Here is a 27,498-nt window from a genome sequence, read left to right as displayed (position 1 = left end):
GTGCTTTAGGGTCCGTAATTAGGGTATTATCATATTAAAGTATTGTATTTGAGTGTTAATTAAGGAAGAAAGGGAAAATTGTATATTCTTTGTTCAAAAAAATATTTTTAAGAAACAGATTACTGAAACTGCCAGGCTTAGCCTCTTCACCTATGTATGTACAAGATGTTTTTGAATCTTTATGTTCAAAAGTTAAAACATGGTTATGAAAATATTATAACTTATGCTTTGTAATGAGCACCAGAGTGAAGGCAATTAGCACTGCTTTATGAGTTGGACTAAAATGAGTACATGGAAGTCTTTCAATCCTGATCTGCCTTTAACAACTACAATTAGTGCCTAATTGATTTGGCACTTTGAAGAAATGAAATACTGACATGGTCTATATGTAAAATTTTCAGAGAAATGAAGCTTTTCTTTGAGTGTCAAACTTGTAGTAGTATTTTAAGACCTTACCCAGAAAGGAGGCAATATTGAAAAATGTTTGAGAGAGTGGGCCCTAGAGTCAAACAGCCTATGGTCAAATTCTGACCTTAACTCTTTACTAGCTTTGCAATTTAAATTATTGAGTCTGACCTGGATCAGAACAAAAACATAGGGGAAAGTAATATAGGAGAATTGTGAGTACCAAAGAAGTTAAAACATGTTAGCATAGTTTTTGGCACATGCTTCATAAGGGATGGCCATTGTTTTATTATTATTTACAAGGCCCCTACTATGAAAACTTCATGTGATAATATTACATAATGATTTACGGCTTCTTGTGATTAAATGAATTGCTCTTTTCTCATCTTGACACATGATACAGATCATTTTAGCCAGCTTTGCAAATTATAAGTATGCTTTCATTTCTTACAAAGCACTGATGTTCTATACGTCAATGGATCAAAATATCACAAAAGAATTCTCTTACAGAGTACCCTGGTAAAAGACAGTTTTAAGCTTAATATATTGGAAGAAGCTATAGTAGTTTGAAATTATTTCTACCTACTGAGGCTGTTAATAACTTTATAACATTTAAAATATGTTTCAAACATGAGTGTCTTTGGTTACCAGAGGGTGTTTTTTTTGTTCAGTGACATCACCTTTTGTAAGCAGGATCTCATTTTAATCACTAACTCAATATAATCAGGCTTTCTTTTCATGTTCTTTGTTAACTGGGCTGGCAGGCTGTAGGGTACCTTTTCAGTGTTCCAGAAATTGGTCTTAGGCCCCCACTATTAACAGACTGCCAAAGTCCCTTTGAGAATCTTGGAGCAGTTCAAAGCTGCTGAAGAAACTGCTGCAGACTGTGTGCCCCATGTACTTTCACTGAATCCTCATAGCAATCTAAACAGGTAGTATTACCTCTTTTTACAAAAGAAGAGACAGAGGCTTAGAGAAACTGAATAGTTAAATGATTTGATCACACATAAGATAAGTGGTAGAAATAATATTCAACCAAAATTCATCTGCTTAAAAGCTTATTTTTACTGTGTCCCTTTGTGTCTCAAAAGGAAGTAATTACTTTTTATACTCTGTAATACATCCATGTATGTCAACAGTTGGCAATAACTTGGATCCTGTCAGTTGACAGCCCAAAAGTGCTGTTTTGAAACCAGTTAAATACAAGAGATAATTGTGGCTCCTTAGTCATGTTTGTTTGTTATTTTTGTGTCAGCCAGCTAAAGAAATTGGCCAGATTTCTTCAGGTGTGAGGGTCATGGGGAGAGTAGATACTGTTCCCTTCTCATATGGGGCTTAATTTTTTAATCTTATCTCTTAATGCCTTTATACCTCTATTGCAGGTACCCTCCCCTGAATTGACATTCAGAATTCATACCACATGGAAATTTAATTCCCTTCAATTTTTTTGTTTTTGTTTTTTATTTTTGTTGTTTTGACTGTACTTACATTGTTTTAGACATCCATTTTGTCTAAAACTTTTGACTTTCCTTTTTTTGATATTGGAATACCCTCAGTCTTAGTCCACTCTTGATATACAGGATTTGTTGTAGAGCAGTATAAATTTGCCAAGGGAAGCAGGTAATTTGTGATAGACAACTTTCCTTTCTGAACTGGCCATGGTGGTGCACACCTGTAATCCCAGCACTCAGAAGGCTAAGGCAGGAGGATTGTGAGTTCTAGCTTAGCCTGAGCTACATAGCAAGACCCTTTTCCAAAAAAGATTTTCACTTATGGGTTGTCTTTTGTCAACACAAATTTATATTGACCCACCACTGTGATTAAACAGGCACTATTTTATGGCAGCATTTTTTGTGTTTTAGATAACCTTAAAAAAAATAACAAACTAGAATTGTCTGATTCATCTTATCTCTAGTACATAATAGACATTCCATACATGTTTGTTCAACAAAGAGATTGATTTTCTATTATTCAAAAGTAATTTTGTGTCAAAAGAAATGTTCAGTAGATGTTTAGGATTCCTATCCTAAGTGTCGTTTGGCATATAAAGAATATGGTAGTTAGATTCTGCTTCTCTTGGTTTTGCCCCTAAATATGATCTTGAGACAAAGTTAATCTCTTGGAACCTGTTTCTTTATCTGTGAAAAAGATTATGTGATTAGATGGTCTTGAAGGTGCTTTTCAACCCAAGTTGTATCATTCATGATCACTGAATTTTATTTGTAAAAGTATAGAATTGCATATTAATTATTTAAACCTGTTACTGTATAAACCTCAAGTATAAATGGCCATAAGTGTGATTCTCTCTCTTACACTTTGAAGCAGATATCAGAATGTTCCTATTTGGGAAAAAATGTGAGGGAAGGAGTGAATATAACTGGTGAAAAGTTACTTTATAAAATTACTGTACCTAGAGTATTCTAGAGTTTGGAGTTGTGCTCCAGTAGACAGAAAGTGAGCTGAAATAAAAAATAATTATCTCCAAAAGCAATATAAGTAGCTAGTGCATATGAAAATGTTCCACCACTCTAGAAATCAAAGAGGTACAATGTAAAAATGAGGCAGACTTTTTACCTATCAAATTTTAAAAAATTTTAAATAACACCCAATTTTGACAGCAGTATTAAATAGACATTCTTAGAACAATGGAAGTGTAACTTGTTGCAGCTGTTCTGGATGGCGATTTTAAAGTTTCTCAGATAATCTGAAAAGTTTGTATTCTTTTGGCCTGCAATTGTACATTTAGAGAAATTTATCACAGAGTTGTACAATGCTGCTTGTATTATATATCATAAGGAAACAAAGGATGCTGATCTCTTAAGTGGTAAAATTATGTATGAATCATTTTAGTTTTCTTTACTTTTTTATGTTTTCCACATTTCTTTCAGTGGTACTGGGGTTTGAACTCAGGGCTTCTCACTTGCTAGGAAGCACTCTACTGCTTGAGCCACGGCCCCCGCCCATTTTCCTCTGGTTATTTTGGAAATAGGATCTTACTTTTTTACTCAGGGTGACCTGGACCACATACCTCCTGTTACAAACTTCCTACTGTCACTGGGGTGACAGGGTGTGCACCACCATGTCCAGCTTTTATTGGTTGAAATGGGGTCTCAAATGTTTTTTGCCAGGGCTGACCTGGAGCCACAGTCCTCAGGCCCATAGCCTCCCAAGTAGCTAGGTGTTTTCCACATTTTTCATATGCAAACAAGGCTTTTCAGTCAAAAAATATGTACATTCTTGCATGCAGGCTTGTCTTTAATAGTATATAGAAGTAAAGATATAAATATAAATATAAATATATAAATATAAAAGGGTAAACCCTTTTATATCTTTTATTCATTACCTTCTTCTTTTTGTTTCTGAACAGGTCTCCAGGAAAAATTGGGCTTTCATCATTGAAGGTAGGTTGTGTTTTCTCAAAGATAATGTTTTTAGAAATCATGTGCACTTTTTTATTGGCTTTCCTATTGATGTAATTTGTCATTTTCTTGCTTTTGCTTTTTAAATTATTTTTTGTTCAACAGTATTGTCATTATAGTCTGCTGGTATAATCAGGTATTTCAGAAATACCTAACTAAATATTGTGCTGTAAAGAAGGGGCTATGAGTATTTTTTAGATTTCCACTAATTTTTATTTGATTTATAACTTTCAAAGTAAAAACAATATACAATACTTATGTGTGTTTGTGGATGTGAACTACTTGCATGGCAAAAATAGAGTAGCCAAAATACTAGTATCCTTTTTGTGGGCATAGGTATTGACACCATCACTATAAATAAAAGTTAATCCTGGTCTTGTATACAAGCAAGAGTTTGGTATTGATACATTACACCACCAATAGCTTTTTATTTTTGTGATGCTGAGGATCAAACCCAGGGCCTCCCACATGTTAAGTACTCTACCACTGAGCTGCACCTGAGCCCCTTAAAAGCAAACCATTTTAAGTACAAGAATATCATCAGTCAGAATTGTTTACATCAAATATATATTGTGTATGTATTTTTGTGTATATAATCTTGAACATGCTCTTTTTTTTCAGTTCTAGTGTACCTGCCTTCTGTTATACACATTGGATGCCAGTCTCTTTGATAAACTGTACATTTATATATGGAATATTCTATAGCGGTAGAAATGAATGAATTAGTTATATACAATAACATGGATGGGTTTCAATACCAGAGTGTTTCAAGGAACAAGTCATAAAAAAATACCCCATGGTTCCATTTATATTAAATGCAAATCATGCCACATTAAAGAATATGTTGTTTAAACATAGACTATTATGGGATATAAGCATGATAAAACTAAAGAACAGCAAGGGAATGATAAACAGTTATCTCTTATGAGGAAAGATTATATCACAAATGGGAATGGTACACAAATGACTTGAAAGCTAATGGTCATGTTCTTTTCTAAAGCTGGTGCTTAAGAAAATTTGTACCATAATTTTTTACAGCTTATAAAAATTATATTTACTTAGCATTTAATAAAAATAAATTTAAAAAGTAATAAATGTATATGGTTAAGTTTTTCTGGGGACAAAAAGTATATCGTTAAAAATGTAGCCTTTCCTCCCATCCAACTTCCCCCAGCTCTAATCTACATAACCAGAGGCAATTGCTTTTTATGCCTATAGGTTTTTAAAGCCACTTAGCTGTAAGATATTTTTAGGTTTTAACAAAGCTTTGGGGAATTTACTTTGTTCTGATAATTATAGATTCTAAACTTGAATGAAATTAGATAGCAAGTATACATATTTAGTAAATAAATATGAAGTTGGATTTTTTTTTTACTTTTTTATTTCAAGATAATTATAGATTCACAGAAAGTTGCAAAGACAGTATAGAGAGGTCCTGTGTATTCATGCATTTTCCTCAGTGGTTATATCTTAATGATAGTACAGTATCAAAACCAGGAATTTGGCATTGGTATAATATGAGTATATAGTTATATGTCAATTTATCATATGTATATGTCTGGTTATAACCACCCCCACCAAGGTGCAGAACTATGTCATGGTGAAGTTCTACCCTTTGTGCACTCACCAGCTCCCCCACATCATCTCTAAATTTGTTTTTCCATCCCTATATAATCTGGTAATTTTGAGAATGTTCTATAATTGAAATCATATAGTATGTGACCTTTTGAGATATGCTTAAAGGATAGAGATTCATCAAATTTGTTGCATGTATTAATGATTTATTCCTTTTTATTTCTAAGTAGTAGTATATGTTATAAATATTTGGAGGTTATAATATACAACAATATACCTATGAATAATTTAAATAATACAAAGAAAGATTTTATATAGTCTTGATTTAGGGTGATTTTACATTCTCACAAAAGAGACATTTATACAAAGGGATAATATATGAGATCTTGATTTTTGTAGAACAGACTAAATACTAAGTACTACAAGAATGTTGGAGGACAGAAGGCAAGATATAACAGATAGGAGAGTACTGTTACCTAGAATAGCAGAGAAACATTTCAGAAAGGATGTGGAACTTGTGCTGAGGTTTCGTAGGTATAATGAGAAAAACTGGGAAAGCATTGTATGTTAGGGAACAGTACGAACTAATTAATATGTGAAAGTGTGGAATTTGTTGGGAGCAATGATATACTAGTATGATAGTTGTAGAAGTTTCAGTGGTAGAATGTTGGAAAAATATATTGGAACTAGATTTTGGTACACCTTGGATGTCAGGTAAAGAACTTTGGCCTTTAAAATTTTGAAGCAGGACATTTAAAAAGTCAGTTTGTGTGTGTGTCTTACAGCTGTGTTGGCCAAGGTGTTTTGTTTGTGTATTTGGTTGATCTGGGTTTTTTTTTTTTTTTTGTCTTTTTGTTTTATTGTTTTGAGACAGGGTCTAAAGCCCGGGCAGGCCTTGAACTCATGTTCCTCCAGCTTCAGTCTCCCAAGTACTGGGGCTACACTTATGTGCCATCATGCCTGGCTGGTCAATGATTTTTCTCTGGAATTAAGAAAAGAAAATTGGTGGAAGGGTAGTAGAAAGTTTGAAGGAAAGAGACTTAAGTGCAAAGAAAGCTGTTAAAAGGCAGTTAGAATGTTAAGACATGAGACTCTGACAAAAGGAATAGCATTGAAAGAAATGGATGGGTGGATGGATGGATGGATACAACAGTTATTTAATGGGTTTCCTTTTTGTTTTTCTCAGCAAAATAAAGTGGAAGTCATATTTCTAAATTTTCTAAATGTCTATCCAGTCACTGTTAAGTTTCCCCCTCCCTTACTACTAAAAACTAGAAGTGACAAGGATTTTTTAAATAATTAATGCTTTTAGTTTAATGTTCTTTAGCAGATAATAATGAAGATTTTTGCCATCATAGATCACTTCTGTATCAATTATTTGTGAATATGAGTTTTCACAAACTTTTGGGTATGCTTATTTAAATTTTAAAAAACCCAAATCTTATAACCAAGTACCATAAGTAGGATACAAGCGCTCTCTAGTAACACAAGTGGTGCATGACTCTGGTGTGAATTGTCAGAAATTGAATAATCTTTTCTACCTTTTAAGGAAACATGTTTCTGATACTATGATAGGTGGGGGTTAGAGAAATGGCCTGATAGAGGGGAAGCTAGGACTTAATAAGTTCTGTATTTTAGTAATGGGACAACCCACCTCCAAAAGAAGGTAATAAATAATGACTGTCTCAAGTGTATCTAAGTTGGTGTTGGTTTTCTGCAGGCAGGTGCTTGGCTTCCATTGCTTTATCCCCAGAGTCTTATAGAAGTATTCAAAGAAGTATGTAAGATTTCTCCCAGTGAAAGTCATAGTCATTGACTATATATTCTTAGTGAGGTTTTATTTTTACTAAAGAATCTTCTGATTAACTTCTGTGGAGGTCAGGCCCTCCAACAGGTGCCATATCACTCCTTTAATCATGTGACTTAGCAGTTTACCTTATGAGTTGCTATCTTTCAAAAGCTCAAAGTCCAAGAGAGTTCTGTTAAATCAAATAAAACAGAAGTTCAATCACTGCGTCCCAGTTTTGGTCAGTATAAGAATGTTAATCTGTGATCTTTGTAACTACTCAATTAAAACAGACTGAAGTCCAGGAATTATTAATGTGTATTTTTACTTAGCTTAATTTAGGGAAAATACACACAAAATTATGTTGTAAACTGCTTCTGATTTTCCTAGTAATGAGCAAATACTATAGGATGATTGGAGGTGGTTTTTTTCTTTTTGTTTTTGTTTTTTTTTTTTACCAATTTTCATCGACTTTTGTTAATGTTGATCAGCTTTCAAGTATTCTCTCTCCCTTACCTTGTCAAGGTTCTCTAACTAATTAGTTTTGATTAGATTTTCTTTAGCTTAATACCAGGAATCAATTAAAGAATATATAAACTTAAGATGTGTGTATTAACTAAAGAAAAAAACACAGCATGGGTGATTCAGCAAATAATTACTTAGTGCCAGGCACTGTTTTAGGTACTGTGGGGATAGTGGTAGCCACAACAGACAAGGTCCCTGTTCTCTTGCAGTTTGCATTCTAGTGGGACAGGGAAAAGACAAAAATTAAGCAAGTAAATAAGGTCATTTCAAGTAGTGAGAAGTTTTAAGATGGTCAGGGAAGGCCTTTCTTAGTTTAAAATATCACTTGAGCTGCCACCTTAATGGCAAGAAACTATCCATTGTTTAGAGTGTAATGCAGAGAAGGGTGGAAGAGGGAGATATCAAATATGTAGGCAAGGGGCCGTGTTATTTTAGGCCCTCATGGACTGTAGGAGAGTTGGGATTTTACCTTATATTTAAGCTTCCATGAGAAAAAGTTTTCACTAGAAGATTCTATATGAGTAGTATTCCCCAAATCTTGAAAGGAATTCAGTGAAACAACTTTTCATTGAAGATATTCCAAGTTCCTCAGACATTTCACTAGCATGTTAAATCCATTATAGGAACCTTTGTAAGAATTTATTCATGGAGCCTGTCATAATCATATTCTGACCCTCTAATAAACTCTGTAATATACACCAAGAATTATGAATTTTTTTCTCAGTATCATTAGTAGCATTCAAATTACTATACTTTTATAAATGTAAAACAACTTCAGATGGAAAAGAATATTGTATTAAGATTTGCAAATAATATCATTGTCTTACTTTACCTTAATTTTTTCCAAGCAGAAATGCCATATCAATTTCTACCTTCTCTAACTTCCCAAATATATATATATATGTACGTATGTGTATATAAATGTATACGTAGATATATATGTATTTTTGGTGAGTTTAATGTTTTTCATCTTACTGTTTTGGAGGCTTCATTTAACATCTCTTTAAGTCTTGATTCCTTTTATCTAAAGCATGTAGAATTTTAATACTGTTCTTTGAATTTGTTTTTTTGTGTTACATGCTTTTGTATGTTTGCACATTTATGGAATAATACCTTGCAGAAAATTTGACTCAAGCCTTTGCTTAAATCTTTAATCCTCTCTCTAGCTACAAAGGTACTTAGAAATTCTTGTAGTCTATTACAGTTTTTTAATGTTAAAAAGTTGGGCAAGTTTTAGCATTTAAAGGTAAATATTCTATTATAGTAGAAAAATACAAAATTGCTCATTGTTAGCCTTCTTACGCAAGTTACACTCCCATTGGCATAAAATCTCTGGGCATCTATCAGTGTACAGATACCAAAGCTCTTTATAGATCTTTATTCATTAATGGTGTATTTTCTCATTTGCACCTTTATTTGAGCAGATTTTTAAAGAAAGGATATCATTTTGTCTCTGTTTCTTTTCTTTTTTAAAAATAGGAAATAGAGAACACAGCATACAAAACTGGAGATGAGTCCCCTATCCAAGAATTGAAGCAAGATGTGTCTAAAAAGGTTGGAAAGATATAATGTCAATATTAATTTATAGCAGATAGCACATTTATATGGTATTCTGTACATGGTAAATGTTTCTAGAATCTGTCAACTTTATGATTAAAGGCACATCAGGCTTTTTAGGAGACATTTTCATCTTCCAATTGGTAATGTATCCTTGAAACAATATTTTGTAAATTTTTTAAGTTTTATTTTATTACAATATCTATAGCTACCAGGAGTTAACAGGTATTAAAAAGCTCAGTGTAGCAAACTTTGATGTCTTTAGGAGTCAGAGGTTCCAAGAAGTCCTTACTCTCATAACAGTGCCCTTAACACCTTTTAAAGAATGATGTCTATGAAGCTTCAGAGGCTGCTTTACTAGAAGCAAGACTGATCACAACATAAAATTTTTGAAAATTAGCAGATCACAGTATAAGGATAGAACTCAAGGAGAGTCATTCATTCAGTATGTATACATTCATGTAACAAGTTTTGAGCGTTTTCTGTGTTGTAGGCACTGTTCTAGCCAAGGAGTTTCTGGAGGCAAACAGAAGTACACATTCTCTACCCCAGACTGTCTTCAAGACTGGCTCTTGACATTTTGGGCTGGATAATTCATTGTTGTGGGGAGAAGGGGAACTGCTGTTTGCATTGTAGGATTCTTCTACCTACCTAGATGCAAGTAGTATTCCTTCCATCCCTAATCATGATATCCAAAAATGTCTCCAGATCTCATCAAATGTCTAAATGTCTGGGAAGGTGTATGGAGCAAGATTGCTCCCAATGGAAAATTGTTGTTCTACCCTAGTACAATTTAGAAATTTAATGGACTACATACTTTAATGTTTGTCGTATTTTTCCCTTAGAAGAAAAAAAACTCCCCTTTGAGAGAAATGATGTTATTACACATCAGTATACATAATAGGAATAGAACCTTTTTTAAAAAGAAAAATAAGAAATTGCTCACAATTCTACACTGTAACAATCCCTTAATTTTTCAGGATTTGCTTCTGTTTCTCACTCCTTTGCTTATGTATTTTTTACCTGATTATACTGTAGATAAAATTCTACATTCTACCTTTTAGTCTAACCATATTTAGACTTTCCTTATATTTCTACACCATTTTAATACTCAATTTCCATCAAACAAATATATTACAATGCTTCTGGCCATTTTTATTATTGAAACTTGAAATGTTTATTTTTCCCACCATAACTTTCTTTCCTTCTTTTGTTTGTTTTGCTTTTTTTGTGTGACAGGGTCTCACTATGTAGTTCAGGCTGCTCTGAAACTATTGGTTGTCCTTTTTAATAATTTTTTCTTATTTACCCACTTGTAACTTACATTATCTATAATTACTATTTTTTAAAGTGATCTTAAGGAGAGTTTAGAAGCTAAAATGTAGTGAAAACATTATGGACAGTAAAGTGCAGCTTAATACTCTTTTATGCATTAATGATAAAGACTGTAGGGGTATATTCAGGACCAGGACCCCTCTCTCAAGTAGCTTACCTTTTCACAAAGGAAATTGGATAAACACAAAACTAAATGTAGTAAGTATTCAAATAAACCTCCAAACTATTATAGGAACTCAAAAAGAGACTTTACTTCCCACTTGGGATAGGAATAGTGATGACTTCATGGAGAAAGTAGCATCTGAGCTGATTCTTCATGAATGGGTAAGATTGGAGCAGGTAGAGATGAGAGAGGACGTTACCAGAGGCATGGGGATGGGGAATGTACAGAATGTTTGAGGATGAGTCTAGTTAGGGCAGATTATGGGAATGCCTTATGTCAAACCAAAAGATCTGGATTTTAATGTATGATCGCTAGGAAAGCAGTGAGTTTTTGAAGCAGTGTGTTAACATGACCGTCTCTATGAAAATCTTGGTTCTCATTGTTCTCTTGGTTTTTCCCTTTTCTTTACCTCCTAAACCCAGAAAGAATAACAGATTTAGGCACCCTAAATAGGTAGTATGGGGGCATGTGAAGGGGCTAAAAGGCTGGGGATGTGGCAGTAGCAGAGCACTTGCCTAGCATGATCAAAGCCTTGGCTTTAATCCCTAGCATTACAAAAATAAATACATACACACATAAATACATAACATGTATAGAATTATTCATTAAAGGCCTTCCGTTATCTGGGGGTGTAACTTAGTGGTAGAGCACTTGCCTAGCATATTAGAGGCCCTAGGTTGAATCCCTAGCACCTCAGAAAAAAGTTAAAAGAAGCTGAAAACATGGGCCTTGCTCTGTAGAAACTAATCATCTGATGTGGAGAAAGTGAATATGCAGAACTAGCCCATATACTCCCTATATTTATATTGTTGTTCATACAGTAATAGAAAGTAAGAATGAGAGATGGCTATAGGAGAGAATTTGATTTTCGATCTCATTTTGATCCTTGTTATGACATGGATCTTTCTGTTATACACAGTCACTATTTCAAATCTTTTTTTTTTTTTTTGGTGGAACTGAGGTTTGAACTCAGGGCTTCATGATTGCAAAGCAGGTGCTCTAGTCCATTTTGCTCTGGTTATTTTAGAAATGGGGGTCTTGTGAACTGCCTCAAAATGCTGTTCTTCTGATTTCAGCCTCCCAAATACCGAGGATTACAGTTGGGGGCCACCACGCCTGGCTGTATTTTTTTGGTTCTCGTGGTTTGGTTAATGAGGCTAAAACAGTAGGCAGTTACTGTAACTAATCTGGCATACTTAAGTAAATGAAGGATGACATTGTGAGTCTTAATGTAGGTTTAGGCTTGAACTTGATTTTACAGAATTGATGAACTTTTGTGACTATGTACTAGCACAGATTCCCTATTAATAATGTTTAGGAGTATAGCTTCTGGAACCAAACTCCTTGAGTTTATGCCAGCTTCATCACTTACTAGCTCTGTGACCTTGGACAAGTCACTTTATCCCTTTATGTCTTAGTTCCCTCATTTGTAAAATGATGACAGGAGTAGTACAATCTCATAAGGTCGTTGCAAAGATTAAAATATTAAGAACATTGCCTGAATATTATAAGTACTGTATAAGTGGTAGCTATTGTTATGTTCTTATAAATAGCTTCATTTCTAAAAACACTACTTTTTAACCTCTTATTAGATAATTGAAAGTATTATTGAGGAGAGTCAAAAAGTACTACAGCTTGAAGGTGACTCTTTGGATTCCAGAGATAAAGTACTCTATGATCAGGCTACTGCCAGTCCTGCCATGGTTGGGACAGATATTACTTATATACCTGGACTGTTAGCCATAGATCAAGGACTACAGGAAGATTCCAAAAAGGCAGAGAGTCAGAGTGCATTTGAAGAAACCGAATTAGAATCAAAAAAATGTTTTCCTTCTATTGACACCTGTGAGAAGGCAGAAGATGAAACCACTAATTTAACTGAAGTAAGTTCAACTGAGCAGCTCGATGTTCCTGAAATGGAAGTAGATGTATTGAACAAGGAAGCAGTGGAAGTCAAACAAAATGATGTCCTAGATCCTGCAACCTCAAACACTTTATCTACTAGAGATTTTGCTGCTGTGGAAGAAGTGGCTCCTGCAAAGCCTCCAAGGCACCTTACTCCAGAACCTGATATAGTAGCTAGTACAAAGAAGCCTGTTCCAGCACGCCCACCCCCTCCAGCTAATTTCCCACCTCCTAGACCCCCACCTCCATCTCGACCTGCTCCACCACCACGAAAAAAGAAAAGTGAACTGGAGTTTGAGGCTCTTAAAACACCTGATGTAGATGGCAAGTATTAATTGAGAAATAACCATTTTGTGAAGAGATTTGGAAGTTGAAAGTGTTTAACTTTCTGCTTTTGTTATATAAAACCACAAATTATGCTATATAAAACCACACTCATGACCAAGTTATATAAATTATTTCTTGAGTAAATAGGCAAAAAGTAAAAAATCTTACATTGATGTTAAGTTATATTACTATTATTCAGCATTTCAGCAAGACTTCAAACTTTCAAATATGTTACCGTCTGAGAAACAGTGTGACGTGGTGAAAAGAACATGTGATTTGGAGACTTCAGGTCTGAATTCAAATCCTGAATCTCTTAATGTATTAGCAATATAGTCTTGAGGAAGTTAAATAACTTCTTTGAACCACGGTGCTCCATATAGAAAACAAGAGTAATAAAATCACTTTCCTCACAGGGTTGATAAGAATGTTAAAGCACTTTTAAGGAATATATAAGCTCTTATATAAATGCCAATTGTTGTTATTGTCATTGTTACTTGTATCACTATTATCATTATTGTTGTTGTAGTACCCAAAGAGAATATTACATCTGATTCTCTCCTAACTACAAACATGGCTTCAGAGAGTACAGTTAGAGATTCCCAGCCTTCTCTTGATTTGGCAAGTGCTACCAGTGGAGATAAAATAGTTACTGCCCAGGTTAGTGAATTACTGTTATATTTGATATAGGCTTTAAGAAACTTTGTGAAACTTGCTGATTTGTTGATTGTGAACCCTCTTTCTTCTCCAGGCTAAATAGTTCCTTGTCTCCTAAACTTGGACTCTTTACTTCCCCCCGTCTAGCTCTACTTATAACTAGCTAGGTGAGCTTAGTAAGCTTTTTTAGCATCTCAGTCTCAGATGCGCTGCTGATAAAATGGGAAAAATACTTTTTGTGAAGGTTTCTTGCAAGGATGAAATGAGGTAAATAATGCCAAGTATGTGACAGGTAATACGTATTTTAAAAAGAACAGATGCTGCTATTTTTAATGTAACTGGTATTAATAAATACCAACTGTTCTCATCATTTACCTAACTTCCATTGGTCAAAATTGGGATTTTTTTAATATAGGTTCCCTTTCCTAAATCATAAAACAATTCATATACTAAGCAGGGGGCTGTACAAAAGACTGGATAATGTTTTATCACAGCCATATTTTGGACCTCAGGGTTACTGATGTGGTAGCTGAAGTGGGGCAAGGGAAATGTGACACTATAGTCTTGTTAAAGCCTTAGAACAGAGGTCAAAAGCAACCTGTTTTTTGTAGGCTAAACATGATGTTTACATTTTTATACTAAGAATGGTCTTTACATTTTTAAAGCATTGTTTTAAAAAGTAGAAGGATATGCAACAGAACAAAAATGCTTAAAATATTTACTGGCCGGGTATTTACAGAAGAGAGTTTTCTAACCCCTTCCTTGGAGATATCCACATAGGACCTGAATTAATAGCAATCTTAGTAGAGACCTCCTTTTCAGCCTGGGTCAAAGAGAACATTTATTTGTTTTTAAGGCTACTAAGGCATTATTTCATGGACAGCAATAGTTTTGGCATCTTACGTTTCTCAGCATGCTGGGAATAATAAAAGACTGAAATGGAGCATTCAATTTAAATTTTCAGTAGGCTCCATTATCTGAATTGTGCAGTGCTGTAGAACTGTGTGTGATGAATAATTGAAATTTATAAAAATTGATTGTCTACTTTCTGTTTATAAAATTCTCATTTCAGGAGAATGGAAAAGCACCTGATGGGCAGACAATAGCAGGTGAAGTGATGGGCCCTCAGAGACCTAGATCCAACTCTGGCAGAGAACTTACTGATGAGGTAGGATTAGTTTTTTTGTTGTTCTTAAAAACATGAAATAGAAAAGTCACAATGGGAAGATGAAAAAGTTTTGGAGATGGATGGTGGTGATGATCACACAATAATGTGAATATACTTAATGACCCTGAACTACACATTTAAAGATGGTTACAATGGTAAATTTTACCATGTATATAGTTTACCACAATTAATTTTTCTTTTTAATTGAACCTGTGTAATGATCAAATCAAGGTAATTAGCGTTTCTGTCTTTAAGTGTTTATCATTTCTGTGTTGGGAACTTTGAATTCTTCTAGTTCTTCTGAAGTATGTAATAAATTACTGATAGGCCCAACAGCACATTAAAAATAAAAATTGAAGATTGTCTTAATTTGGGGGGTTCCTCGATATACTGAATCATGTGCACTTGCCCTTTCAAACAATTTCATAGTGGAGTAAATATATTGAAAGCAGAATCCATATTTTGTAAACAGTGAGTTTAAGAACTTGCTAACATGTTTTTATACAAACAAAATAGTTTTTTATAATTTTAATTATAAGTATGCATTTATTGGCCAATTTATTCAGAATGAAGGTTCGAAGACAAATACATTTTTAAAACAACACATTTAAGAGATTTATCATACTTTAGCCAGGCATGGTGGCACGTACCTATAATCCCAGCTACTCCAAAAATGGAAGCAGGAGAATTGCAAGTTTGAGGACAGCCCAGGCAAAGTTAACAAGACCCTGTATTAAAAACAAAAGCACTACAGCTGTAGCTCAAGTGGCAGAGCAAGCGCTAGGCTCTGGCTTCAATCCTGACTACTGCAGTAAAAAAATTATTGTACTTTGGAAAATGGTTTGGCAGTTCCCTAAAATATTAAGCACAGTGTTACCATAACCCATTCCTGTGCAAAACGAAAACATGTCCACAAAAAATGTACACAGATAGTCATAGTAGCATTGTTCATAATTGTCAAAAATGGAAACAACCCTGTGTAAATGCCACAATGTACCCCCATTCATCACAACAAAAAGGAAAAAATATTTACTATTTAAGTAATTACTAGATCCTGAAAAAAATGAAAACAATTCAAATGTACATCACTGATGAATGCATAAATAAAAAGTGAAATATCGGACCCCTGGGGTATGGCGGTGCATACCTGTAATCCCAGTGACTCCGGAGGTGGAGATCAGAAGGATTGTGTTTTGAGGCTCTGGCAGAAAGTTAGTGAGACTCCATTTCAACAAATAAGCCAGGCATGGTGGTGTACATCTATAACCCCAACTACAAGAAGGCATATATAGGAGGATCGCTATCCAAGGCTGGCCCCAAGCAAAAACACGATATCCTATCTAAAAAATAACTAAGGCAAAAAAGAACTTGGGGCATGGCTCCAGTGATAGAGTGCCTGCCTGGCAAGCACAAGGCCCTGAATTCAACCCCAGTAGCACCAAAAAAAAATGTGATCTATTCATAAAAGTAAAAGAAATGAAATATTGATACATGCTACAACATGGATGTACCTTGAAAACAGTATGCTAAGTGAAAGAATCCAGACACAAAAAGCTATTTATTATATGATTCAATTTATATGAAATTTCTAGAATAGGCAAAAAAAGAAGGATATTAGTGTAGAAAGTATATTAGTAATTTCCAGGGGCCAGGAGGAAAGAGGAATGAATGGTGACTATTAATGGGTAGGAAGTTTCCTCTTGGGGTGATGGAAATGTCCTTAGTGGTAATAGTTGTACAACTCTCATATTAAAAGCCATTGAATTACATGCTTTGAGTGAGATATGCTTTAAGTGAATGTATTTTATGGTATAAGAATTATATCTCAAGAAAGATGTTAAAAAATATTGTGCACAGTAAATGTATCTAGAGGGTCCTTAACTTAAATTTTTGAGGATTTTGTTGACTCTTGGTGTTATTTTTTTACCCCAGGAAATTTTAGCCAGTGTAATGATTAAGAACCTAGACACTGGAGAAGAAATACCTTTAAGTCTTGCTGAAGAGAAATTGCCAACAGGTATTAATCCTCTCACGCTGCACATCATGAGAAGGACAAAAGAGTATGTAAGGTATGGCCTGGTGTTACTTATCATGTATAGTATTTCACTGTGAAGAAAATTTCTCTGTTTATTGAACTACAAAAGTCCCTAATTACATTCAGTCTTTAATCTAGAATTAAAGTTAGTTAATGTATATATTCTTTAACTTTTTTCTCTGTTAAAACTGTATGGTTGTGGGGAAAATAGTATAAATCTTAAATCCTATAGTATTTAACTTCTCTTCTTTTAAAATGATTTATATTATACTAGAAATTGTATAAAAACATTGACCCTAGAAAGCCATGTGAGGTGAACACTTCATCTTCCAAAACTTTGCTTTAAGGATCAGAATGAAGGTTTGAAGAAAAATATTATTTTTAAAACAACACATTTAAAAGATTTATCATACTTTAGCCAAACATGGTAGTCCATACCTATAATCCCAGCTTTTTTTTTTAATTTTTTTTTGTGGTGGTGGTACTGGGCTTGAACTCAGGGCCTCATGCTTGCTAGGCTTGCTAGACAGGCACTCTACCACTTGAGCCACTCCGCCAGCCCTATAATCCCAGCTTTATAATAAGCATCTTACTGCTTTTGTAGAGTTAGAAAATGACTTTAGAGTGAGTTGATTAACTTACTGTGAGATGTATAAATCTAAGGAATAATTTCTAGGAAAGCAAGAGCCCTTTTTGTTTTTTTTTGGTTTTTGGCATACTGGGAATAGAACCCAGGGCCTCACACATGCTAATAAGCAAGTGCTCTACTACTTAAGCCACACCTCCAGCCCTTTTGTTCGTATTTTCTTTTTGAGAGAAGGTCTCTATACCTTTGCCCAGAGTAACCTCCAACTGGTGTTTTTCTACCTATTGAGTAGCTGAGATTATAAGCATGAGCCACCATGCCCAGCTATGAGCTCTTTTATGAAATATAATATATAATGTAACTCATGAGCCAGGAGGAAGATATCTACAAATTATTTTATTTTTTCTGTACAGCACATTGCCCAGCAAAAGCCTTGTTTGTAATAGGTTTTTCGTAAGTTAATAAATTGCATCCACATAAATTTTGTACATTGTACCTTGCATAAACATTGTATTCTTTAATTTCTGAAGCCTTTAGGTTCTCAGGGTCATGTTAAATTAAAATTATATAAAACTTATCAGCATAGTTCACTAGCTGATTATATAGTAAGTATAAGAAGTGTAGGAGAAATTGGTTTCTTTTAAAATGATTTCCCCTTCTTATAGTAATGACGCAGAACAGTCAGATGATGAAGAAAAGTTACAATCTCAACCAACAGATACTGATGGTGGAAGGTTGAAACAGAAAACGTGAGTTACAGTGCTTCCCTTTTCTTCTTTTTAAGCATTTATTGGAAAATTATAACTGCCAAACTGTTTTAAACCTACGTTCTGTCCAGTTTTTAAGTCCACCTACCACCATTACTTCTTACCCCCAACTGATTTGATTATAAGTTCCTTGAGATTGTGTTGATCTGTTTTAAAGAATCTGACATGTAGTAAATGACCAATAAGTTTTGCATCATCCCTCTTTTTTTCTGATGGTAAATATCAGCAGTGTTAGAAGAACATGATTATCCTGTTTATCTTTTTAAACTCAACTATATGAGATTCTTCCTGACTATTCCAGTTCATAGTAAATTTATTTCTTTTGTCAGTTTCGGTAATTCCTATAGTCCATATAACTTACCATTTCCGTTTATCATATATTATCTTTAACTGTTTTCTAATTTAAAAAGTAAAGGAAGTACATGTTACATAACTAAACTCTATGATACAAAAGGCTTGTGATCATCCCATGCTTCTATTTCCCTGCAAACTTTTGGCACAATGGTGAGCATGTGGATTATGCTTGATTGTACACGGGTCACTAAATTGACAATAATTCGATCTCAACCTAAAGGGAATTCTCCACTTATGACTGATTTTTTTCCTAGTATGTATTAAAGGAAACATTGTGAACTTTTATAAAAAGATGTACCCAACATGCAGGTATATAGTAACACTGCAGATGTCTAAAATTTGGCTGTCTAGCAAAGGGCAAATATCAGGAACCCGAAAATTTAGAATTACTCAAGAAATATTCAGAAGAGACATCACATAATTCATGCTTTAACTCATTTTTCTAAGAGAAAAGCTTCTGGGTTTTATTCAAAGCTATTATATATGATTCATACATCATTTTAAAAAATATGATCAGTCATCTAGTATCTGAGCTCACAGCAAAATAGAAGCAACAAATTATGACAACAAGGAGGTTAACATAGAAGAATGTCAGGTAATATTCTGATTACAAAACAGCATCAGAAAATGATTTTAAAAAAAAGACTCATATAGCACAGCTAGAGTCTGTATAATAGTACTTTCCAACATTTCCTTCAGCATGAGGGCTGGGATTGTAGCTCAATGATAGAAAAAAAGACATGAAAGTATGTATTTTAGAGATATTCTCATCTGAAATGATTAAAATATTTTCTTTACTTTTAAGATAGTAGTAAACTTATAGTTATCCAGCAAATATTACTTTAAAGTTAGGTAGTAGATAACTTATATTGATTTTAGAAATGGTTTGTTTAAGGTTGGGGGTGTTGGTTAGTAGTAGAGCACTTGCCTGAGTTCAGTCCTCAGTACTACAAACTCTTTAATGATTTGTTTGCCATCTGTGTTGTGTACTTAATTAAAAGTAATAACACAAGTGTGTAAAATAGAAAATAAACATTTCTCATGATCGCCCCCCCCAGAAATAACCAGTATAATAATTAGTGTATTCTCCACAAAATTTTTTGATAGTGCTGGGACATCAAACTACATGTTTAGGCAAGTGCTCTATCACTGAGCTATACCCACAGCCCTAGAATTTTTTTTCCTCACAGAATTGGTTTTTCACTATGCCTATAGTTAGTCAATTTGTCTTTTTATTGTTGATAATCTAATATGTCATGGACATATCTTCATATCAGCATCAATAGTAATACATTGCATACTTTCTATGAGCTAGCCATGGACTTAGGAGGTTGGAATACAATAATAAAGAAGACAATCATCATCCTTGCCCTCACAAGCATCCAGTTAAATGTGGAAGGACTGATACCAAACATGTCATGATATATAAATCTGGCTAAATCTGTAGTGATTGCTATAAAAGAAAACTGGGATGCTATGGAAGTATATAACAAAAAACCTGGTGTAAAGTCAAGGAAGGCCTTTTTTGAGAGAGGGTTGTTTGATTTGAGACCTAAAGCTGAATAGGAATTATCCAGGGGAGGACTGCCCCAGTCCTCCACGTGTGCAAAGGCCCTGAGATAACTAAGAGATTGGCAGACTTAAAGAACTGAGATTTGCCTCATTTGTTTTATTGTATTCCATACCAGCACTTATTTTTCCATTTCTCTGTTAATAGAAATTTGTTTCTACTTTTTACCTTCTGAACAGTACTGCAATGAATATCTTTATGTATATATATATACATATACATACAAAACTATAGCGAGTTTTATATATATATATATAAAACTTAGCAAGTTTTAAAAATAGTATCCTTAATAGCATGAGCTCCCATAAATGGGTAAATATTTACCTGATTTATAACTCTTTTTGGTTTTAGTTATCATATACTGTACTTTTTTCTTATAATCTTAATATATGAAATTTGAAGCTTAGTTGAAAATCAATAAATCCTATTCATGGAATTGCAATGCATACTTGTATTTCCTTATATTTAGGAGTACCTGCTGAGAAAGCTCAGCCTAATATTATTACATGAAAGTATCCAATGTGAGAAAGGCCAAGGGACCATTTTAAAATCCAAAGTACTCTATTTTATAAGTAAATTAACTTTTTTGAGACAGAGTCTCAATATGCAGCCCAGAATGGCCTAGAACTCCTGATTCTCCTGCCCTAGCCTTCCAAGTGTTGGGATTATAGGTCTGCACCACCATATCCAGCAGTACATAACTTATTTATGCTTTCTTTTTGTTGGTAAAATTTGTTCTTAAGGACAACTTTTTAAAGCATTCTTTTCAAAATGACTTCATTGCATATTCATGGCCTCATTCCAGACTCTCCACATAAGATTATCTGGGAATGGGGCCCAGATACCTGCTTCAACACTCCTCTCCCAATCCATCCCCTACTATCCAATTATTATTCACCATTGAAAACCGGTGCTTTAGAATATATAGTATCATAATTTGAGGGAAACTGCATACATTTTCTGTGTAGCATATTGACTTGAGTATGTTTATTCTGTAAAACAAAGGATTTGGAAGCTCAGATACCTACAGTCTATGTAAAAAAAATACTTGATTTCAAAATAAATTTTAACCAGTCATAGCTAATAAGTTTAGTTATGAATTATTGAACTTTAACAAGACAAGTTGTGCTAATAATTTTTTGTGTGTTTTTCTTAAGGACTCAACTAAAGAAATTCCTTGGAAAATCAGTAAAGAGAGCAAAGCACCTTGCTGAGGAATATGGTGAACGTGCTATAAATAAAGTTAAAAGCGTAAGAGATGAAGGTCTGTAAAATGAGAACATTTCAACTGAATGCTCAGTTAATTTCCACTCATCTAAATTTAGCTTATAGTTTATAAGAAACACTCTAGTTTATTGAATATAATAAACCTTTATAGGTAACATATTACTATATCAATAAAGTTAGTCTCCATCACTTAATTTTATAAGTATGAAGAAAAATGAATTTGTATGTATTAAATATGAATTTGCATATGTGTTTATCATTGTGACAAGCTGAGAAGGTTGATTGTTCAATAATCAGCTGTAAATTAGTTTTGTAAGGCTGTTTAGTTTTTATAAATATTTTCAAAATTAGGTAAATTTTCTAAATCTGTACAGATCATAACCTCCTGTGCCTTGCTGGTCTTTCATTCATTTCTTTTATTTAACAAACATTTATATAATACTTACTCTGCACCAGATATGTTTCTAACCACTTTACCTGTATTAATTCATTTAACCCCATAAGAACCCTATGAGGTAAGTGCCATCATTATCCCCATTTTATAGATGAGAAAACTGAGAGACATAGAAAAGTTCAGTAACTTGCCTGTGCTCACACAAATAATAAGTAACAGAGCTGAATGTAAGCCCAGGCAATCTGGCACCAGACTTCATGCTCTTAACTAATATAGTAATGGTAATAGGCAAATTTTGTTTCGGTATTTAATGAATTTTCTTGATGAGCAGTAGCTATGAAAATATAATAGCTATTTCTATATTTATATACTAGCTGTTAATGATTTCTGTTACTTTCCAGTGTTTCATACTGATCAAGATGATCCTTCATCAAGTGATGATGAAGGAATGCCCTATACAAGACCAGTTAAATTCAAAGCAGCACATGGTTTCAAAGGACCTTATGATTTTGATCAGATCAAAGTGGTACAAGATCTTAGTGGTGAACATATGGTAAGCAACCTTTTCATTTTTCAGAGTGGAAAGTTTTTGTTGAGAGTAATACTTTGACTTTTATTAAACTGATCTCTACTAATATATATACTTTTGCTATCCTGACTCAAGAAGAGTGAATTTATATTAGTATGATTTAAATAACAGATAATGCAGCATCTATCTCTGAATTATTGTTCAAAGTTTTGAACAGTGAACTCTAGGCCTCTATCACTAAGATAGATATGCAGAGGGACCAAACTTCCAAAGCAGTTAAATTAGAGGATGGTCTGTCACTTTGAAAATTATTTAAACTGTTCCCCACTATATTTCAATAATTTAAACAAATATTTAGAAGCTTAGTATAATTTTTTAAGTTAGACATTAGCTAGAAGAAGGAGAAAGGTAGACATTTGTGTTCTCTCTTGGAATTCAAATATGCCAGGCTGGGGATGTAGCTCAATGATAGAGTGTTTGCCTAGCATGTGAAGTGCTGGGTTCCATCCCTAGCACCACAAAAAAAAAATCAAATGTATCAACATAGATGAAAGTACACAGAGTGTATTACACTTACTCTCTAAAATGTAAGAACACAGCAAAGATAGTAACAAATCTCAGAACTATACAAATGATGCTGTGCTGTTGGTCAGGGAATTGATATAGAATTTAAATCTAAAAGCCAACCTAACTAGAAGGAAGCAACTGCATCACAGGGCAGCTGAACTGGAATTTCAATTTTGTTTCTTACAATCTATATATAAAATGTTTGAGTTGATTATAGTACCTTTATCAAGGAACCTAATGAATTTTCTTGACTCAATTCCCTCATTTCCTGTTTGAGTAAAATCCCATTATAGTGGGATTTTAAAATGACAATTTTTTCTGGGGTTTTTTTTGTTTGTTTTTGCAGTACTAGGGATTGAACTCAGACCTCATGATTGCTAGACAAGCGCTCTACCACCTGTGTCACACCCCCTAGTCGTTTTGCTTTTAGTTTGTTTTTCAGATAGGATATATACTATGTTTTGCCAGAACTGGCCTTGAACCCCAATTCTCATGTCTCTGCCTCCTCAATAGCTAGGATTTCAAGTGTGTGCTACCATACTCAGCCTGAATGACAAATGTTTACTCTTCTTGAATTTTATGGAAATGAATGCTGTTTCAGTGAATGAGCCATCGCTTCTAAGTTGGACAATCTTTTTGATACAACTGGATGTGTCTTATGATAGTATTTGTTGTAATAGGATTTGATCTTTCCAGTTTAAGTATTCATATTCACATTATGTAGAGATTCTAGCCATATGATGCAAAGCCTTGTTTCTAGGGAGAAAAGCAGGAAGGAAACACACTGTTCCAATACTTCTAAGAAGAAGGATCACAGCTAAAGTGGCTTTATTCTTTCTCAGCCCTGACTAGGATTTGTTAGTGCCATGTTTAGAACTTTCTCATCCCCCTTCATGTTGAAACTGAGATTTCAAACTTGAACTTGCTTTTCTAATTAAAATTTCTGATTACTTCAGAGCGCTCACTTTTATTAATATATAGATATAGTTTGAGGTCTTGAAGTTGTTAGTTTAAATTATAGAAAATTATAACTATCTTGCCTTCTGAAAGTTCCTCTTTGTGGTATTATTATATCATCTTTGGACTTTGACCTTGAGTGGTGTTAGTAATGTGAGCATTATCTTAGTATGTATAATTTGGCATAATTTTTAAGTTTGGATTAAAGTAATGTCTGTACACTTCTCAATAATTTTGAACATCGTTTGTTTTCCTAGGGAGCTGTTTGGACCATGAAATTTTCTCACTGTGGCCGATTACTTGCCTCAGCTGGACAAGACAATGTAGTGAGAATATGGGCTTTGAAAAATGCCTTTGACTATTTCAACAATATGCGAATGAAGTACAATACTGAAGGTATTTTTCATTTATTTAAAAACCTAGAGAAATCTAGGTAATTTTTTGGCAGTACTGGGATTTGAATTCAGGGCCTCATATGATCTACCAGTTGAGCCACTCTCCTAGTCCTGAGAAATGTAGAATTTTTATACTTTAGGTGCAATACAATTTGAGCATCCCTAAGCCAAAAAAAAAAAAATCAAAATCAACCATGCACTGAAATCTGAAACTTATTGAAGACCATGATGATGCTCAAAAAGTTTCAAATTTTTGAGCATTTCAGGTTTTGAATTTTCAGATTAGGGTTACTCAATTTGTAAAATCCATGCAAATATTCCAAAACCTGAAAAACTCCAAAATCCAGTAAGTGATACTCAACCTGTAATGATCTCCTATCTAGAAGTCATTTGTATACCTTTACTTACAGTAATAGCCAAAAATTGCCAGGCATGGTGGTACACTTTCAAGACTGAGGCAGGGGGATCAGGAGTTTGAGGCCAGCCTGGGCTGCGTAACAAAAGCTTGTCTCCAAGATGAAGCAATTAAAAGTAAAACAGAAGGCAGTTTAGAGGCAAAATGCCTCTAAACCCAATGAAAAGAGCTACTACATGCTTTTGATTTATCCCTTTTCAAGCATATTATGTAGTTAATTTCATCAGCCACTATGAACAAAGTTTATTTGGTCTCCCCTGGCAACCTTCAATTGTATCTCGGGTTAAAAGGAAAGATATAATTAAACTAGAAAAAGAATGAGAATACATACCCCCAGTAAGTAAAGAATGATTAGGGAAACAGCAATAGAAAATAAATTAATATTCTCAATATATAAGGAGTATATGAAGAAATTAATTGAAAAGGGAAAAACCTCAGAATATTATGTATTTTTGGAAACAGTGATATATGTCTCATGGTAAGCTGTCTGAAAATATATAGAGTTGATGTAAATAGGGACTTTAAGGGATTCTTATAATTATTTAGCTATGTAATAAGTTTTCTTCACAAACCATGACCCTTCCAATCACCTAAGGCTGAAAACAAGAAGTTAAGGGATGGAAGAAGGAATAGAGGTGGCCATGGATGAGAATATAGAATACATTTAAAGCAATAGGAACGAAAAGTCTAGAGAGATTCATTAACCTAGAAAGCTAAGGCCCTGTGTCCTTTAGAAAATCATTGTGAAGTGACTTGCACTGTGCTATAATGCATAAGTGAAGATGATGATGTATTTCATAAGTTAAACTATGTTTATTATACAGTGAGTTTTTCTAGTCGTAACTGTTTATCATTTCATTTCTTGCCCTACCTAGAGCAGACCCTTTCTTGACCCTTTATTGTTCCTCTTGGTACTTTTTTTTTTGATACTTTTTATAATGAATAAGAATATATTCACTATGAACACCGAGGATTTAACAATATTTTGTTACTAACTTAGGAAAGTGGTTTAAATCATTTTATTTAAAATGATAAAAACAAATATTTTGGTGCTTTTAGGATTATATATATATTTTTTTTCTATATATATATAGAAAATGTATTTTTCCAAAATGTTATGTTCTATGACTATTAATTAGGTACTATTGCATTATTATTTCTGAATGTTTTTGGTGGTGGGTATGTATACAAATGCCTTTTTACAATTATTATGCTGTTTTTAGGACGTGTATCCCCATCACCGTCTCAGGAAAGTCTAAATTCATCAAAATCTGATACAGATACAGGGGTATGTTCAATGTTTTATGGTTACTATTATAAAATTCTATGATTTGTTTGTCTTAAAATGCCTTTTTGTTAATTATCAATCACAGTTGCTTTAAGACATTGAATTAAAATTAAGGTGCAGTATTAGAAACAAGAGTTTCTTGTATGAGAATTGATATATGAAAAAGGTTGGTATTTAAAGGTTGCCAGATAGTGAATAATATTACTCATGGTACTAATCTACTAATGTAAACATTTTTGAAGATTTTTTTGGCAGTACCTGGGTTTGAACTTAGGGCCTTCTGTTTGCAAGGCAGGTGTTCTACCCCTTGAGCTATACCCATAGCCCTGTACTAATGTAAACTTAGAACAAAGTCCCCTCCCCTCAAATCCATGTTAGATATTTTTAGAATAATAATAATGGATGCTATTTGATGATTTTCTGGTCTCTCCTCATCACCTCTAAAGAAAGGTCTTTCCTAATGTTGACTCCTCTTAACTTTGAACTCAGTTCTAATTCTCTAGTACCTGGGCATCTTACTTGTCATGCTGAACATAGGTCTGTATCCTAAACACTCTTTCACTTTTATGTCTTTGTTCATGCTGTTTGCTTTGCCCAGAATTCTCTCTCTGTTCCCTTTCTTCACAGGGTAAAGCCCTCTGCATCCTTCAAGATTCATTTTTGATGTCCAGAGTTATATTTCTAAAACACCAGTCCCATCATACTAGATTTTCCTTTTTAGAATCCAATGTTGAGTCCTCATTGCCTTAGAATGGCCACATTTTAAGCCAGAAATTCGAGGTTCTTTATATCATCTCAAAGTATCTTTCTACCCTAATCCTTTATCATATCCTTGTGAACTTTTTTCCTCGATCCTTATCATTCTATTCCCCACACCCCCATTCCCTAAATATGCACAACTTAGCTGGCTTTCTGTATGTTTTCTCATGCTACATCATCTTAAACAGTTGAGAGACAAGTCTGGATTTAAGTTAGATGACTTTTTACATTCTGGTGCTGCTGTTCACAGGTAGCTGTCTGACCTTTAATGTTATTTTAACATCTTTGAGCCTCAATTTTTCTAATTTCTTCATCTTCGTAATGTTAATACCTACTCAAAGAGTTGCTAGGATTCATTCTGGTGATGAATACAAAAAGCATGTCATTAGTAAATGCCTGGTACATGTGTAGGGTATTATTTTCTACCTACCTCTGTCAGGATCTTTTGACTTCAAATAACAGAAACACAACTGAAAATGGCTTAACTAATGAGGAAGCATGTCCAGAGGTAAGGCTCTTCATAGTCAGTTAATTTAGCAGCTCAACAGTGTCATCAAGGAGACAGGCTCCTACCATCTTTCTTCTTTGTACTCTGCTTGGTTTTCTTGGGATTTTCTCCCCTTGTGGTCCTAAGATGGCTGCTACAGTCTTAGGTATCACACATGCAGAGACCAATGTTCAAAGGCAAGAAAGGAGAAGGTCCCTTAAGTATGCTCCTTTTTAAGAGTGAGGGAATCTCTCTAGAAGCTTTCTTGTATTCTTCCCACTCCCATAAATTTCCCCTTATGTCTAGTTAGAAATGATAACACATGCCTTTGCCTAAACCAGTCATCACT

At 34.0% G+C, this 27,498-nt stretch overlaps 1 protein-coding gene across 2 annotated transcripts in view; it reads left to right on the top strand.

The window, feature by feature from the left end:
• The window catches only part of Wdr44 (WD repeat domain 44), a 79,106-nt gene that overhangs the window by 24,584 nt on the left and 27,024 nt on the right, over nucleotides 1-27,498 (top strand). For both annotated transcript variants that reach the window (XM_074063816.1, XM_074063815.1), the window contains exons 2-12: nucleotides 3,773-3,806; nucleotides 9,190-9,264; nucleotides 12,358-12,994; nucleotides 13,524-13,654; nucleotides 14,724-14,819; nucleotides 16,752-16,888; nucleotides 18,106-18,189; nucleotides 21,289-21,395; nucleotides 22,154-22,305; nucleotides 24,063-24,201; nucleotides 25,839-25,903. In XM_074063816.1, coding sequence (XP_073919917.1) covers nucleotides 3,773-3,806; nucleotides 9,190-9,264; nucleotides 12,358-12,994; nucleotides 13,524-13,654; nucleotides 14,724-14,819; nucleotides 16,752-16,888; nucleotides 18,106-18,189; nucleotides 21,289-21,395; nucleotides 22,154-22,305; nucleotides 24,063-24,201; nucleotides 25,839-25,903 — 1,657 coding nt within the window. The remainder of the gene's footprint in view (nucleotides 1-3,772; nucleotides 3,807-9,189; nucleotides 9,265-12,357; nucleotides 12,995-13,523; nucleotides 13,655-14,723; nucleotides 14,820-16,751; nucleotides 16,889-18,105; nucleotides 18,190-21,288; nucleotides 21,396-22,153; nucleotides 22,306-24,062; nucleotides 24,202-25,838; nucleotides 25,904-27,498) is intronic.

The sequence above is a fragment of the Castor canadensis genome, chromosome X (assembly GCF_047511655.1).
Source record: "Castor canadensis chromosome X, mCasCan1.hap1v2, whole genome shotgun sequence".
NCBI classification, from domain to species: domain Eukaryota; kingdom Metazoa; phylum Chordata; class Mammalia; order Rodentia; family Castoridae; genus Castor; species Castor canadensis.
Note: the sequence above shows the minus strand (reverse complement) of the source record. Positions and strands in the feature narration are given on the sequence as shown.